Here is a 15,859-nt window from a genome sequence, read left to right as displayed (position 1 = left end):
AATAAGCAACAATTTATAGCCTGTTTCTGTCAAACAATTCTAAGTAAAAGCCTGTATTTTTAAGGAATGCTGAGTTGGTCAAAATCTTTATTTGTCCTTTTTTCAACAAAACTAACAGATTTTAACTTTCTCAATATGAATGAACTAAATGCTTGTATTTCAAAAGCAATATACGCAATAATAATAAATAGGTAGTACCTTATGCAGCCCTGACAGGGAAACTGAAGTAAAGGACGCAGGACAAGATCTTTGCAAAACTCGTGAACCAATCAGTTTGATAGTTTATTGAAGCAGCCACTCACCTTCTGGTTTTTCACCTCTGTTTTTTATTTCGCTCGTTAGCATTGTCCACAGCTTATTCATCTGCACCTATGTTGGTTTGTGCAACTTTGATACTGCAGATGATATCCAGTTTATAATGATGTCACTCAAATGTAAAATGCTGTGTTAATGGTTTCACCAGCTGACTAACTCTGGAAAAAAAACATTTTGAGGAAAAATGTGTTGCTCAAAAAGTTTGGTACTGGTCATTAGGCTTGGGTGATAACGACTTTTACATACCTTCATACCTTCTGGAAATTTCACAGGTGTATATGATATATGGTGGTATTGATGAACAACATGACATCCTCATTACAGCCTCTCCAGTATGAGGATATTAGAAAGATGAGCATCTGTATTTTTGACAGTATTGAAAATCATACCATCTGGATTTCTTAATACTGTGGTATACTGTGATACTGCCCAAGCCTATTCATCATCCTGGGAGTCCAGACTCGTGCCATGTAACTGCAGCATCCTCAGTTCAGTTCTATTTGTCACGTCAGTCAGCTTGTGCACAGAAAATGTCATTATCAGCTACATATTGGTGGAGTGGTTGTTCCTGATATGCCATAAACTTACATATACAACAAATGGTTTCTTTCAGGTCAGAGATATTAGAGAATGTTAGAGAGGAGGACATTTCTTCTTCTAAAAAGAAAGTGACGCAGGCTATAGCTTAACATGTGGATATGACTTCAGCTCACCACCCTCTCCCCATCTTGTCTCTTCTAGGGGGCCTCCCGTACGAGTTTAAGGTGGTGATCGCTGGAAACCATGAGCTGACCTTTGATAAGGACTTTATGGCCGAGCTGGTCAAGCAGGATTACTACCGATTCCCCTCAGTCTCCAAACTGAAACCAGAGGACTTTGACAATGTCCAGTCGCTCCTCACAAACTGTGTGTACCTGCAGGACTCGGACGTCACCATAAAGGGATTCCGGATATACGGGGCGCCATGGTAAGAGCACCAACCTTCCTTTTGTCCTCCATCCCAAAACGACTCTCATCACTTTCTGTCTTCCATAACCGCTGAGTCACATTTCTGTCAGGTTGTGTTGTGGTTCCCTGAGGTGAAGGTGTGCCTTCCCCTCTGTCAGTGTCTGGCTGTTTTCCAGCTCCCCTCCCTGCAGTAACTCTGTACTCTGCTCTCAGCGAGGGGCCTCTCTTACATGCAGGGTGCTATTCCCAGCTCGCACATTCCTTTATGAGCTCAGGACCTTCACCTGCTCCCTGGGCTTACGTTACACCTGTGTTTTGACACGGGGTTAAGTGATACGCGTGGTACCGGGACACTCTGTCAATAGGCTCTCAGGTGTGGAAGGAACGCGGGGGGGTCGAGGAATGGTGTAAGCAGCGTGTATTCAACAAACAGAGGCAGGTGGGAGTGAGAAGTGTTTGTGCAGGGAAGGTACTTGTTGTCATTATGGAAGGAAACTCTCCTGAGATCACTGCTGGACATGCAAGTTCTGATGCAGTCAAAGTTTTATACACTATACTGTTAGGAATGGTAACTGTGTTTATGAATTAGTGCCATTTCAAATTTGATTTCTGGGGTAAACTATAGGTTTTATATCTTAGAGCACTTAACAATAGTTTTGTGGCTTTTTTTACTGTTTGGGAGACAGTGTTTCATATACATATGCTTATATGTTTTAAAAGCAATACCAGCATACAGTATTTTACACCTTTATCACAAGAAATTGCTATACTTTTTTTCCCCACAGATGAACAGCAGTTGAGGGTTTTACAGCTGCCTATCTTCCACAAGATAAATGTTTCTGTTTAAAGGAAACTATGATTTTTCTCCTAGTTTTACTAATTAACTTTTAACTTTAACTTAAATTTCCCTGGAGGGGAATTGATCGTGCAGGCAGGTAAAACAAAAAACACACAGACTTGAACATGGGATACACAAAACATAAAATGAGTGAGATAAATAAGTCATGCTATTGTTAAAATTTACCACTTAACTCATCTAAAGTACAATGTACATTGTCCTCACAGCATTACATGAAACCTGGAGTACATCCAGCCGTCTTCATTCTGCCCAGGTTCCTACATTTTTTACAATTTGTATTACAGGAAGTAGAGCTGGAAAAGTTATGTCCATCCAGGAATTAATTTCACTATTGTTTTAGTATTTAAAACACTCAGAAATATTGTCTCAAGACTGTAAGATATTGTCTTAAGATCGCACACTTTATGTCTTTAGGCTGTCTTTGTCCTTTTATTGGTGTCAAAACATCTTGCCAAAGGACTGCAGTTGAAAATTAGCCAGCTGGCTAACACGGGGACATTCACAGAAATGTTGATTAATGTACTTTGTCCTATAAATAAAATAAATCTAAACTTATTCTGACTGAGGCTTTCTGGCTGTTCTGGCCAAAATAAATCAATACTCATATTCAAAATTGCTGATTTGACACTCTAATGCCTATTTAATTGATTAATTGACTAATCGTTTCTCTGCAGCAGAAGTCATCAAAGACTTCGGCTGGTAGTTTGCCAAAACATAATTAGTGTGGTCAGAAATATTGATTTATCATTACATATCTATTCTGAATATTTGAAACAGTTTCAATGCTGATTTTCCGCAGTATTGATAATAACAATAATACGTTTTATTTGTATAGCACTTTTCAAAACACGGTTACAAAGTGCTTTATGAGATTAAAAAAATAGTGTACACCATCAATACAATAATAGCAATAAAAACATTGAATATAGGCTAAGACCAGATAAATCAGAGCGTGTAATAAAAATAAACATTAAAATTGATAAAAGAAGGATAGAAACTAGACACACAACAGATTCACAGCTGTCGGGCTGTAATGGAAAATGCACTGTTTCGTCTGATGCTCAGATACCAGCTGCACTTTCTTACTCTCTCTTATTGTTAATGTTCTGCTGTTCTCTGCTACTAACAAAGAAATAGGAAAGTTGTGATATTTATCTGTTAATACAAATTTAAATTTTATGCCCTCGCTGTCAGTTTTTCCTTGTGGCATCAAAAGTGGTACTGAATATCGAGTTTTGTAAGAAAGTTAGAAATTACAGTTTGACAACATTAGTTCTTAATGATCCTTTATTCTCATCTGCGTGATGCCTTCACTTCGCTCGATTCATATCTGCTGTAGTCCAGTAGAAAGAAAGCGGGGTAGTTCAGACTAAACTGCTGTTGTCTTACAGTATCTGAACAGTCTTGCAGTCTGACCTCGGCTCGCCTGCTCTGCAGCTTCATGTTTTGTGTGACGGTCGAGGTTAGAACTTCCTCTGTCCTGCTGTGGCTCCATCTCCTCCCTCTCTTTCTCTCTGAGCTGTGATTCTCACAAGTCTGCTCCAGACTTAAAATAACTATTTAGGTCACACCTTCATCCTTTAGTGGCTATAATTAGCAGGTTTGCAGGCTGGCTTTAGAAGTGGCAGGGGGACAGTGGCGGGGGCAGATCCCAGCGTTCCTCAGACATCACAGCAGCAGGAAGGAGAGATTACCTTCTCTCTTTGCCCCTCCATCCTTCCTCTTTTCCGTCCTTCTGTTTGAAAGAGGAAGGATGCTGCCCCCCCTCTCCCTGGTGGGTGTTTAGTGTGAGGGCTGGTAAGTGTCTGTTGTGACAGCTGGGGGTCTCATGAGAGGCCGAGTGGACAGCTTGGCCACCCCGCACCCCCCGCACCCTCCTCAGCTTCCTCACCTCCTTCACACCCATATGCCACCGTGGCCCGAGGTCTGGCCTGCTTGTCCAGTGTGAGGTCTCACTTAGCCTCGCAGTGACCCCTCACTTCATCAACAGCTCACCAGCTTGCTGCCTGGGTGGCCGAGCTCCTCCGAGCCCTCAGCGGTCTGCCGCTGCAGGCTGGGACGCGACAGCATCACTCAGGAAATGTAGCGTGTAACTACCACCTGATAAACGCTGCAGTGGCCTGCTCTGCTGCTGCTGCTGCTGCTGCTGCTTTAAAACACAATAATATGGTAGTGTTCAGCTCGCTGGTCAGTTCAACTTCTGCTCTCAGTGGTGGACTTCAGCGAGGCAGGGTCCTTAAAGAGTCTTAAGATGTTTTAAATTTAATTTCAATAAATAGTAAGCCTTAAAAGACATCAAATAGTCCTAAGTTTGAATTTGTGAGGTCTCAATTGCCACAAACATCGTATCTTATTTAATTATCTGTCAACTAATTTCAGTTTCGTTTGTCACAAATCTTTGAACCAGTTGGCAAAATGAAGATTGAACAAGCTCGCTCTAGTAACTATATTCCATCATAAAACCTACCCTCTGCATGGGACTACATACATAAAACTGGCAGTACTTGATTAATTTATAAAATCAGTCTTAAATTTGGTTAAGAAAATCTTAAAAAGGTCTTTAAAACCATTACATTTTAATGTCTGCTGCCTGTAGACACCCTGCAAGAATATTACACGTGTAACAATCTTTCAGTTTTATGACAAAATGCCATTTTTCATACAAAATTAGTATTCTTGGCTATGACGGTGTGTACAGGAAAATATCAACCAGTAGTCACTTGTTGTTTTTTCAAGCTGTAATGCCTCACATTTTAAAACTTTGTGAACATTTCAGAACACGTTACGTCCCACTCACATCTAACTCAAACTGAAAAATGTCAATGACAGAAACAAAATGCCATCAAAAGGATGTTTCCTTGGTTCTTTTCTCTTTGACAAGAAATCAACTTCTAAAAGGCTTTTTCTGCTTTTTGAATCACTCTGCTTGTGAAATTAAAAAAAAAAAAGATTGTTCCGACGTTGAATGAAAACACATTCCAGCGTACTTTATGTCCAAAGACGGTAACACAAAGTACAATTGTTAGATTATCACCAGCATGATGGAAAACACAACTTTAATATTCTCTTTACAGCTCCTCTGTTGTGCTTCAGGAAATCCACTAAAATAATTAATGATTTGTGTTTTTCAAAACACATTAACTGTTGGATCGATCAGTCAGATTTTATACTCTAAGAGCAGGCAGGACTCTGAAGTTTCCTTTAGTAAATTATAGAGAAGCAGCAGGTTACAGCCATTTACACACAATGACCCTGCAGGTTTTCATCGTATGAGATGGAAGGAAACATTCTGCTCTGATTGACTGATTAGCAACATTACAGCCTCCTTTCGCTCGCTGCTCCCACCATTTCTCTTTATCCATCCATCACTTAAATGTCTGTTTTTAAAGGTCTTATGGATAAAAATGACATTCCGCTGCAGTGCTTTTCAAACATAATCCATTTTATAATTATCTGCAGCAGGTTGTCAGTTCAGCATGTGGCCATTTACAGCCGAAAGATTTGGATATACCGCTGAGGAACACTTCATTCACTACGCTGTTTTTCATAAATGTTTTTTTGGACACACAGAAGTCTGCTGTCCTCACATTAGGTCTAAAGGAGCACATGCAAAGGAAACATGCTTTCACATCATATCAGTAAAAAATCTGCACTTTCCCACGCTGATAGTTTCAAGTTTTCATCTTATGAAACTGATGAAGTAAAGCCTGCTTTGAACTCCACTCTTCAGGGACTGAGGTGGATTTGAACGAGGCCAAGCTTTCTCACACACACATAGATTTTTGGTTACTTAAATATGTGTTCAACACATTGCCTCAGTTAATTAATCTCACCAGAGCACCAGAGAAAAACAGTTATCTATTAAAAAAAAAAAATCTTTCATGTTGAGGGAGAAATCGCCCCAGATGTTGTAAATCTGAGCGCTCCTCTGGCTGTGGGTTTATTACCGGAAATGTATTCAGAGATGAGATTTATTTTAAAGCAGGAGACTCTAGGATGGTGATAGGAATTACAGTTCCTTTAATTACTTGGATTTTATGACGTTGATGTCAATAAAGGGTTATAAATTCCTTACCTTCATGACACCATTTCAGTAAAGTAAAAAATGACACAGCCATCAGGAGGTTGAATTAGGTAAAAATGAAACTCTTGTCATTTCCCCTTCAAATAAAACTCCACTTCAGTTTGCCACATATTGCTTTTATGTGAGATGTGAGCTGAGCTGAAAAAGCTGCGAGGAAATGTAATTTCATTTATGTAATGTGAACTATTTCCACTTGCAGCTGAATTGAGAGTCGGCACAGTCTGCTTTCATTCAGATGCTTGAAAACTACAGAATTCAGCTTCTGCAACAGGAACGTAAACATGTTGAATAAATTAGGCACTTAGAAAATATCCTTGAGCTTCCATTAGCAGAACAAATAAGTGATATGAATGATAAGCAAATGTGGAGGATTACATTTTTCCAAGGCTGCAACTAAAGATTATTTTCATAATGAATTAAACTGCTGATTATTTTTTCGATTGGTTGTCTTTAAAATTAAAATTCTTGTCGTATCTCCAATGTGATGTTTCTGTGTTGCGTGTTTTGTCCGACAAAAACTTAAAAGCCAAAGAGATTAAATTTACAATTATATAAAACACAGAAAAGCAACAAACATTTTTGTCTCTGTGACCTTAAGCGTCAAAATGTTTTTGACAGATGCCCGGATGTTCATTTCTTCTGCTCTCTTTATTGAACAAATCATTTTATGAGACATTTTTGAAAATACGTTTATAAAACTGTGTTTTGAAACATTTTGAGTCAAACTCCGCTCTGACCTTTTTCACTCCTGCTCGGAGAAAAAGCAGCGTACCATGAAAGACACACAACACACACTATTTAATGACAGATGCTTAACAGACCGAATACCTAAACCTCCTCTTCTCATACTCACACACTCCTACACACTCACACACACACATGCTGTGGAAAGACGAGCAGGCTTCTGCACCGTGTCAATCAAACCTCTTTAGGAGAAGCTGAAGGTCTCTCGGAGCTTTACAGTTTTAGATCTGATTCACATCGTTAACTCTCTCTGCTCCAGGCAACAAGATTTTGGAGCAAAGTAAAACTCTGAGTCCTTTTCTTTGAACTTTAAACCCCATTCAGTGTATTTATTAATCTTTTTAATCTTCTGTCTTTAATCTAGCGCTTTAATGCAGGATATGAATGTCTTTTTTTGCCCTTTGTGAAATGGTAGAAAGTTGAGAGCCGCTCCAGCCTGACAGCTTTAGGTTAAACACTTAAAACACTTCAGATCTGTGCTGAACTCTTAGATGATTACAACCCAATCTGTGATCCATCTGTGAACTTTAATTGAGTCATTTATCAGTTAAAAAAATCTGGTCAAAGCTTCTGGAACATGAAGACTTTTGCCTTTGTCTCTGTTTGGTATCTCTGTACAGTGTATGGAAGCAGGTGAGGTGAAATAAACAATTTAATGACATCATTTGTGTTCTGGAAAGTTAAAGGGAGCACACAGCTTTATCTTTGTCGTCTGACTTTCTGTAGACCACATGATTAGGCAGTTCTTTGAAAATGTGATCTTCAAAGTAGTGGCATGAATGTTACCTGCATCTTATTTTAAGAAGCACTATTAATTTAAGTGTTTTTAAGACTATTTGCATAGTTGGTAAAGTACTGCAGCAGGCGAGCTGCAACATGGCTTGCTGTTATTCAGCGATACACCAGTGCTAGCATCTCTGCTCTTGCTGCCTATCAATTACAGGATTGATTTTAAGGTTATTTTATTTGTTTTGAGAGCCAGTATATTGCTGAACATCTCTGCCCCTGCTTCAAGTCCTGACCTTTAGATCCTCAGAGCAATGTCTTTTAGCTGTCTCGCGAACGAGGCTGGTGGGTAAGGGAGATTGTACCTTTGCGGTAGCTGCTCCAAAACTTTGGATTTGCTCTCCACTCTTAATCAAATCCTCCCCCTCCATTGACACTTTTAAGATAAATCTGAAAACATGTTTTCAGTGGCCTTTGGTTGTTTGTAGTGGTTTTAATATTTTAGTATTTTAGAATCTTTGTATATAATCATTTCCTAGTTTGATTCTGTTTTATATTTGTGTGTCATTATTTTATTTTGTGCAGCACTTTGGTCACTTTGCGGTTGATTCTAAGGCCATGTTTACACGAAAACGATCCACTGAAAACAGAATCGTTTCTCATTTTCACTTTGAAAAAAGTTCCACGTTTAGACGACAACGTTCGCAACAATCGCTGTGCACGTGGATCAGCAAAAATGACAAAAAACGCTGTAGTATACATCCCAGGCCAGTAGTTGGTGGTGTGATGCTTACGCTTCCTTCTACAGAGCGGCGATGTATAAACAAACAAAATGGCAACCACACAAATGTTTGTCTGGATGGACGACGAGGTGGAGTTGCTACAGTAAATCTACACTATGATGGGGAAGCATTGATAAATTCAATAGGGTGAGCAGCACAAGCAGAGCTCGGGAGTCCGCCATTGTTGTTGTGATGGTCGACTTTCTCTGCATGCCTAGTGACTGGAAGCGTAATGCGTGTGTGCAAAAAGTCTCCGTTTTCAGAGGAACTGCATATTGCAAGTTTACATGACAACGGAGACGGTGCTGTTTCCAAAAAAATGCACTCTGGAACCCGTTGTCAAAACGTTGCATTTTCAGGCACCCAAAATGCTGCTGTCGTGTAAACGAGCGGCCAAAAAGCAACTAAAGTTTACCGTTTTCAGTTGAAATCATTGTCGTATAAACGGGCCCTAAATGTACTATATAAATAAACTTAATATGATTTAGTTTGATTTACTTTGCCCCTGTGTGCAAATCCATTGATCTCAAAGATTCTATGGAATTTAATTGATTTAATTACAAAATTTTATTTTAAATTTTGTTGCTAACAGCTCTTTACGCATACTTCACACTAATGCATCGATTATCTGTCCTGTATACTCCCAATCATTTGCTTTATCCAGCTTCTCCAAAAGCAAATATTTGCAGCTTTTGTTTGCCACTTATCATTGTAAACGGAATCCTTTTTTTATTTTTGGACTCTTGGTCTGACTAAATTTGCCTCCTGAAGACATCTTTTTGAGCTCTGGAAAGCTGTGATGAACATGATCGTTATTTTATAAACTAAGTTATGAATCAGTTAAAAGAAATCATGAAAATGATCACTGCAGCACACACACAGGCACACAGACACACTCAGCTCAGACCGCAGCAATAGAAGGAGTGAGCGGTCAGGCTGGTCACAGATATGTGAGGAATCCTGCTGGTTTTGCCGACTCCGATAAGCTCTGCTGACTGATTCAGAACAGAGAAGCACGAGCAGGGAAAAGAGACGGTCTGTAGGGATTAACCTGTTTTGTGATTCTGGACTTGACCGCAACTTAACTCCCCGGTCGAAGGTCAAACTGTTGCTGCCTCTGTGGCCTCCTCCCCGATCCTCCCAGCTGAAGCTCTCCTCCGCTGCCTCGTCCACTGGGGAGTCTCTTCCATCTCCTCCCTTCTTCACGCTTCCTCTCCTGTCATAATTTTTTTCTCTCCTCCTCCTCATCTCCTCCTTTCATTTCTTCTTTCCATTTCTCTCTTGTCCTTTTGACACAGTACCTTTTCCCCTGCTTCTCCTCTTTCTTCACAGTACTTACTTTGGTTCCTGTTAACGAATGAAATGGCAATCGATGCTTGGTTGTTTTTTTTTCAATAGCAAATCAGTCTGCTGGCTTGCTTCTGTGTGTGTGTGTGTGTGTGTGTGTGTGTGTGTGTGTGTGTGTGTGTGCGCCTCCCAGAGGCAGCAGATTAAATCCAACTGCCCTCATTTGACTCTCTGAAACTCACCTCGGGGGAAACCTGGAGGGCCAAATGCAGATTTGTCATTTGCAGATTTTAGTTTTATTCATGTATTCATTTCTCACTGTAAAGGTCAGCCCAGTGTGTGTGTGTGTGTGTGTGTGTGTGTGTGTGTGTGATGAAGGGAGAGGGAAAGAGGGAGCAGGAGAGGCAGTGATGCACAGTGCTGATGTTTAAATATCGGTATGCCTTGGTTGTTTTCATTATGCGGAGGGCAGAGATCTGTTTCCCTCTGCACTCTCTTTACCCTCCCTTCACCATCTATCTGTCTTTATCTCTGTCTACACTATATTGCCAAAAGTCTATGGACTCCCGCTGCCCACATACCTTTGTGTACTGTTGGTCCAGAGCTTAGACCCCATTCAGGAAATCTTAATTTGTAAGCGTACGGTTATATTTTATATAACAGCGTGCTTCATTTAGTGGTAGATCCTTTCCCACTTTAACATGACAGTACCCCTGAGCACAAAGCTAGGTCAGTTTGGTGCCGAAGAGTCCTGATGTCAGCCCCCATCCAACATTTCTGGGAGTGTTGGATCTTCCTAATGCTCTCGTGGCTGAATGGGAGCAAGTCCCTGCAGCCAGGTTCCAAACCGTGATGGAAAGACTGGAGCCAGACTTTTAGTGGAGACTGTAAATTTCCCAGACGTTTAAACCATGACTAGTTCAAGATCAAAAGTCCTTTCAGAAATTTGTTGTGTGCTGTACAGCGATTATCAGATACAGAAACAGACAACTACAATAACACAGACAAAAACAACAGGGCATCTTCTCCATATTATAGACCTACTGTAATCACCACATATCATAAAGTGCAGCATCCTCATACACAGAGGTTGAATTATTTTTCTGTTCAACACTGCAATACTGGTGTAATTATCTGCGTGCCCGCCTGGTTCCGAGGGCTGGAACTCTGTACCCTCTGCCTGATGGAAGCAGCTTGTATTCACTAAGTAGAAGGTGTAATTGCCTGCCCTTCTCTCACAACTTGCGACTCGCAGGTCATCGTCATGCTGTTTTTCTGGTGTCCAGCAATCTTCCTGGACATATTGATTATCTTAAGCAGTTTTTTTTTTTTATGCTCACCAACAATGAAAAATACCAGCTAATAGAACAGAAAGTAAGAATGCTCTCTACAAATGAATGATGGAAGAGTGGGCGACCAAATTAACAGTCACAATTTAGCACAATTTAATCTGTAAGGTCAATAAACATTTACTGAAAAAGCATTGTGTGTATTACAAAAGCCATTTGAAATCGCTAATCACTTTTTTCAGTAACAAAATTGTATTTTAAATGCCACTGACATGCCTTGACCTGTCTTGACCGTTAGATATCATCCTGCAAACCGTGACAACTCACTAAAGAGAAAGTAACAAATTCGATAATATACTATGTATTTAACGTTCTGACTCGTCTCCATTCAAAAACACACACTGTCACACAGCTCATGCGTGGTTGTGCACACAAATTGACACACATGTACATGCACCAGGCTATTTAAACAGCTGCAGACTTGTAATGGTCGCAGGCACGTGGTTTCATCCCTTAAAGTATGAAGGCACGTGCGTGTTCATGTGTGTGTATGTATGAAAGAAACAGAGGTGGTGATCAGAGCTGCTCGTCAGTTTCAACAACCTGTCCATCTCCTCCTACCTTAATAAGTTTAACTGACTAGTATTTCTGGTGCTGACTAGCAAAGTTAGCAATGTTTAATCAACTAATAGTGCACATCCATAGTTGTAGCAGCAGGTAAATGCCCATGCTTTTCAATAAGATGTTCAACAAGCGCACATGGGTGTCATCATGTCCACATACTTTTGGCTCTATAGTGTGTGACAGGATTAAATAAAAAAGCCTGTTCCTTCTCACTGTCTCTCATATTTTCTCTATCAGGAAGTGGCTTTTTGTTGCAAGAGCGTCCTGGTGATGTAAAATAAGAGCCACCCCTGACCCTCAACGCATACATACAGGTTTAATCTCATCTAGGGAAAATGCAGTTTAAAAAATATTCTTTTAATTAACAGTTTATTAAATGTTTCATCTGACAATAACAAGTCGTGTCTTCATGATCAACTACATGACAGACCTGCAGAATAAATTTGATGCAAGTCACAAAGAAACAAACATTTTTTAAAATGTATTAACTTAGTTTAGACCTTTTGATGTGACGGTCCTCCACATTACATGACAGTGTGTGTAGCCCTCCAATCTGTTCAACACTGTAAAGGAAAGTTTTTGTAACAACTGCCTTCTTATGTAACTGGACATAACAAATATTCACAGAACTGTATGTTAAGGATGTATGCAGGTCCAAAACATCTTTTATTAATATGATTAATTGATATAATTTCTACAAAATTAAGAGAATGAACTTAAAAAAAATACATGTATTTATGTGTTTCTTTCAAACCTGTAGTATATCTGGACAACTCTATAACTCATGTGAAAGTGAACACAAGCATTTTAACTCCATGTTGTTTTCATTTGTCTGTGTCATTGAGATCTGATATTTGTGCCGGCTGCTTTTAGCTTAATCACCCCTAAGTCACCTCTTTGCCGGCGCCAGCCTCTGTCTTGGCAGTCTGCCCACCACACACACACTCACCCACACACACACCCACACACACACACACACACACACAGTGACATACACTGTTTTCTCTGTCTGAGTGTGAGCACATGGCAGCGTTACCTCCGATGAGGCAATGGGCCCTGACAAATGTCCGTCACCGAGAAGTCAAGGGCTTCATGGTCGCTCTGCCCTCGTCTCTTTCTCTCTTCAGAGAATTCGTGTGGTGAAAGTTCCTCTGAACACAAAAACATGTAGTGAATGAAGAGTTTTCTTTTTTATTACACACATTTGCCACCCCAGTTTTACAAGAATATTATGACTTATTAAATTGTAAAATTAAGAGAAAAGGCTTTATTTTTTTCTTAAATACTGCAGGGACATTTGTTTTATTTATTGAAATAGTTAGAAGTTGTGGATGAACAATGTGTTGTCAGTGACAGTTAGAGACTACCTGGATAATAACTTTCCTGTCTGACTTTTTTAGGAAAGTTTTACACTCTCTGTCTCTGGATTTAAACACAGCCATTTTCTATGACTGTCAGTTGCTGTTTCCGAGCTTTGCATAGCTTATTATTTTGTAGAAATCATGATATGTTACTGAACCATAAATTGCGACTGAAACAAATGATGACTGAAGCAAATAGTCTATCAACAGACATTTATCTGCAGCTGTTCTGATAATATTATTCTTCATTTTTCAAGCACAAAGGACAAACATTCCCTTTTCAAATAGGAGCATTTTTAGAGGATGTTAATGTGAACTGAAAATATTTTGGGCTTTTATGCTGATGGTCGATTAAAGCATGTATTCTGAACAAATTAATTAAATCTCTGGGACATTTTATAACCAAAAAAAAAAAACAGTCTACCAATAGATAATCTTTAGTTGCAGCCCAAATGTGACCAATGTAAAACAGACATTAACAAATAGTTACAAGTATCGGTATTTAAAAGGCATTTTATCTCTAAATGTAGTGTTAAACCTGACGCACCTCACTACAACAGCATGTTTGTGTTTGTGTTTGTGTTTTTTAAAGCAATCCATCAGATAGAGCAGAATTAATTAACTAATAATCAATATATCTTTCTAAAAGGATATAGATAAATAACACTGTTAGTGCCAATTCAAACTGAAATGGTTAGTCTTAAACATACTGGATATAAATATTGATTCAGTAGTTATTTTGTAAATAAAGATATTTGAAAATGCAGATTTGTAACTGAATCAATATTTTCTTATCCCTTGCAGACGATTACATGCTGATGTGCTACCACCTTTTGTTCCGAAGGAAACTCTTTGATAATGTCATCCGATAAACAAATAAAAAAAGGTTGCCAAGATACAAATAAAGCAGTTTTTTCTTTTTTGGTTTTCCTAAAATTTGGAAATGAACTGTCTTCAGTTGACAGCAGTCTCACAGTAATTACAGTGATGTTTCAGAATTAATGAGATAATGATTTATTGATGTTCAAATGTGACACCTTTACTTAATGGAGCGTAAAATAGAAATCGTCAAGCATCTGTTAACGGGGCCTGGACTGTGGCGTGTGCTCCTGCTGGGTGTGTATTAGTGTGTGTATAGCTGCTGCTGCTGCTGCTGCTGCTGTTGTTGGCACTGCTTGGCGCACCCATGGGTGCTGGTGCAGCTGCAGGTGGTCGTCAGGTTACAGATGCGGGAAGGTTCAGACTGTACGGAGCCTCCTGCAGCTGGTGATGAAGGCTGCGAGGAGGAGGAGGAGGAGGAGGAGGGGTGTGTTGGCGGTTTGTTCTTTCAGGCTGTCAAGGTCTGCAGATGTAGCGTGTGTGTGTGTGTGTGTGTGTGTGTGTGTGTGTGTGTGTGTGTATGTGTGTGTGAAGTTTCTTAGTGTGTGTGTCAAAGGAGTGAATGAGAGGGTTAAGTGATGGATTTGTCAACGCGCCCTCGCTCTCCGCAGTATGCCGGCTCACAGTGTTCCCTGCTGAATGACTCACTACACACACACACACACACACACACACACACACACACACACACACTCAGGGGCACATATGCACAATCACACACATTATGCAACAAAAATATGAAACACAGTCAAAACTCAAAAGTGCAACATCCTGGAAACCAACAAACACTGTACGTCATCACAGAGGTGGGTTAATACAGACAGATTAAATGTTTCACGTCTCCATTGACTCCTCCTGGTGCAGCCCCTCCGTCCACACCCCACCCCCAAGGTGAGCCCCCAATATGTCACAGGGAGAGTGATGGGTCCTCGCCGTCGTTTAATAAAGCTCTCCTCCGTGGCCCCGTGTGCATCAGTCACCGGCCGGGCAGCCAGAGGTCTGCCATACGACGGCCAGCAGCTCCATCAAACACTGTCGGGCCTGGAAAAGGGCTGACACAGCCAAAATCCTGCTCTGGATCCAGGCCATGTGTGAGATTCACTGCGAAAAAATTAAAGGAAAATGATCCAGTTTAGTCGGGTAGCCTGGTGGTCCCTCTTTAGTGGGAGGAGACACTATCATGATGCAGATGAACGTGAATGTAACTTAAAAGTGCTGTTAACAAAATAAGGAATCATCTCACTCAGTTGGGAGACTAGGGCTGCAACTATTGATTAGTTTTATTGTTGATTGATTTGTGGTTCATTTACTTGAATAATAAATAAGTTGCTTTGTCAATGAAATGTCAGAGAATATTAAATAATGTTGATCATTGTTTTCTAGGAAGATACAAGAGTCATGAGTAAAGAAGACAGGAAATATTCTTATTTAAGAAGCTGGAATCAAACAATTGTCTGTTAAAAAATTACTCAAACTGATTAATTGATTATCAAATTAGTTTGCAATTAATTTAATAATTGACAACTGATCGATTAATCGCTGCAGCTCTATGGGAGACTTGATGACCATGTCCTTTATTCTGATATCATGTCCAAATTCTCCAATATCCAGGTTTCCTACACAAGACAAAAAAAGAAATCTTTCAACAGTGTAAAATCAGGTTCTTTGTTTGTTTGTTTGTTGTTGTTTTTTCTCCATTTTCAATTCCTTTTTTCTTCATTGCAAATCAAGGCACCTTTGTAATTGTGTTGACATTGTCTTGACACTTGTGGTGGATCCAGTAAAAGAAAGAGTCATCATTTTAGTTCAGTATTGATTTGGAAACATCTCTAAATGTCAGGATTTTGGACTGTATTGATATTTTGGATTGGAAGGGTGCAGCATATCTTCTGTGGTAGCCATTTGTCTTTTTTCTTTGCAACATCATTATTTTTTTTTTTTTTTGAAAGAACGTAAAGAAC

At 39.7% G+C, this 15,859-nt stretch overlaps 1 protein-coding gene across 2 annotated transcripts in view; it reads left to right on the top strand.

The window, feature by feature from the left end:
• The window catches only part of mpped2a (metallophosphoesterase domain containing 2a), an 85,916-nt gene that overhangs the window by 39,167 nt on the left and 30,890 nt on the right, over nt 1-15,859 (top strand). For both annotated transcript variants that reach the window (XM_033627031.2, XM_078173837.1), the window contains one exon: nt 1,057-1,282. In XM_033627031.2, coding sequence (XP_033482922.2) covers nt 1,057-1,282 — 226 coding nt within the window. The remainder of the gene's footprint in view (nt 1-1,056; nt 1,283-15,859) is intronic.

This window comes from Epinephelus lanceolatus, chromosome 2, assembly GCF_041903045.1.
Source record: "Epinephelus lanceolatus isolate andai-2023 chromosome 2, ASM4190304v1, whole genome shotgun sequence".
Classification (NCBI taxonomy): Eukaryota; Metazoa; Chordata; class Actinopteri; order Perciformes; family Serranidae; genus Epinephelus; species Epinephelus lanceolatus.
Note: the sequence above shows the minus strand (reverse complement) of the source record. Positions and strands in the feature narration are given on the sequence as shown.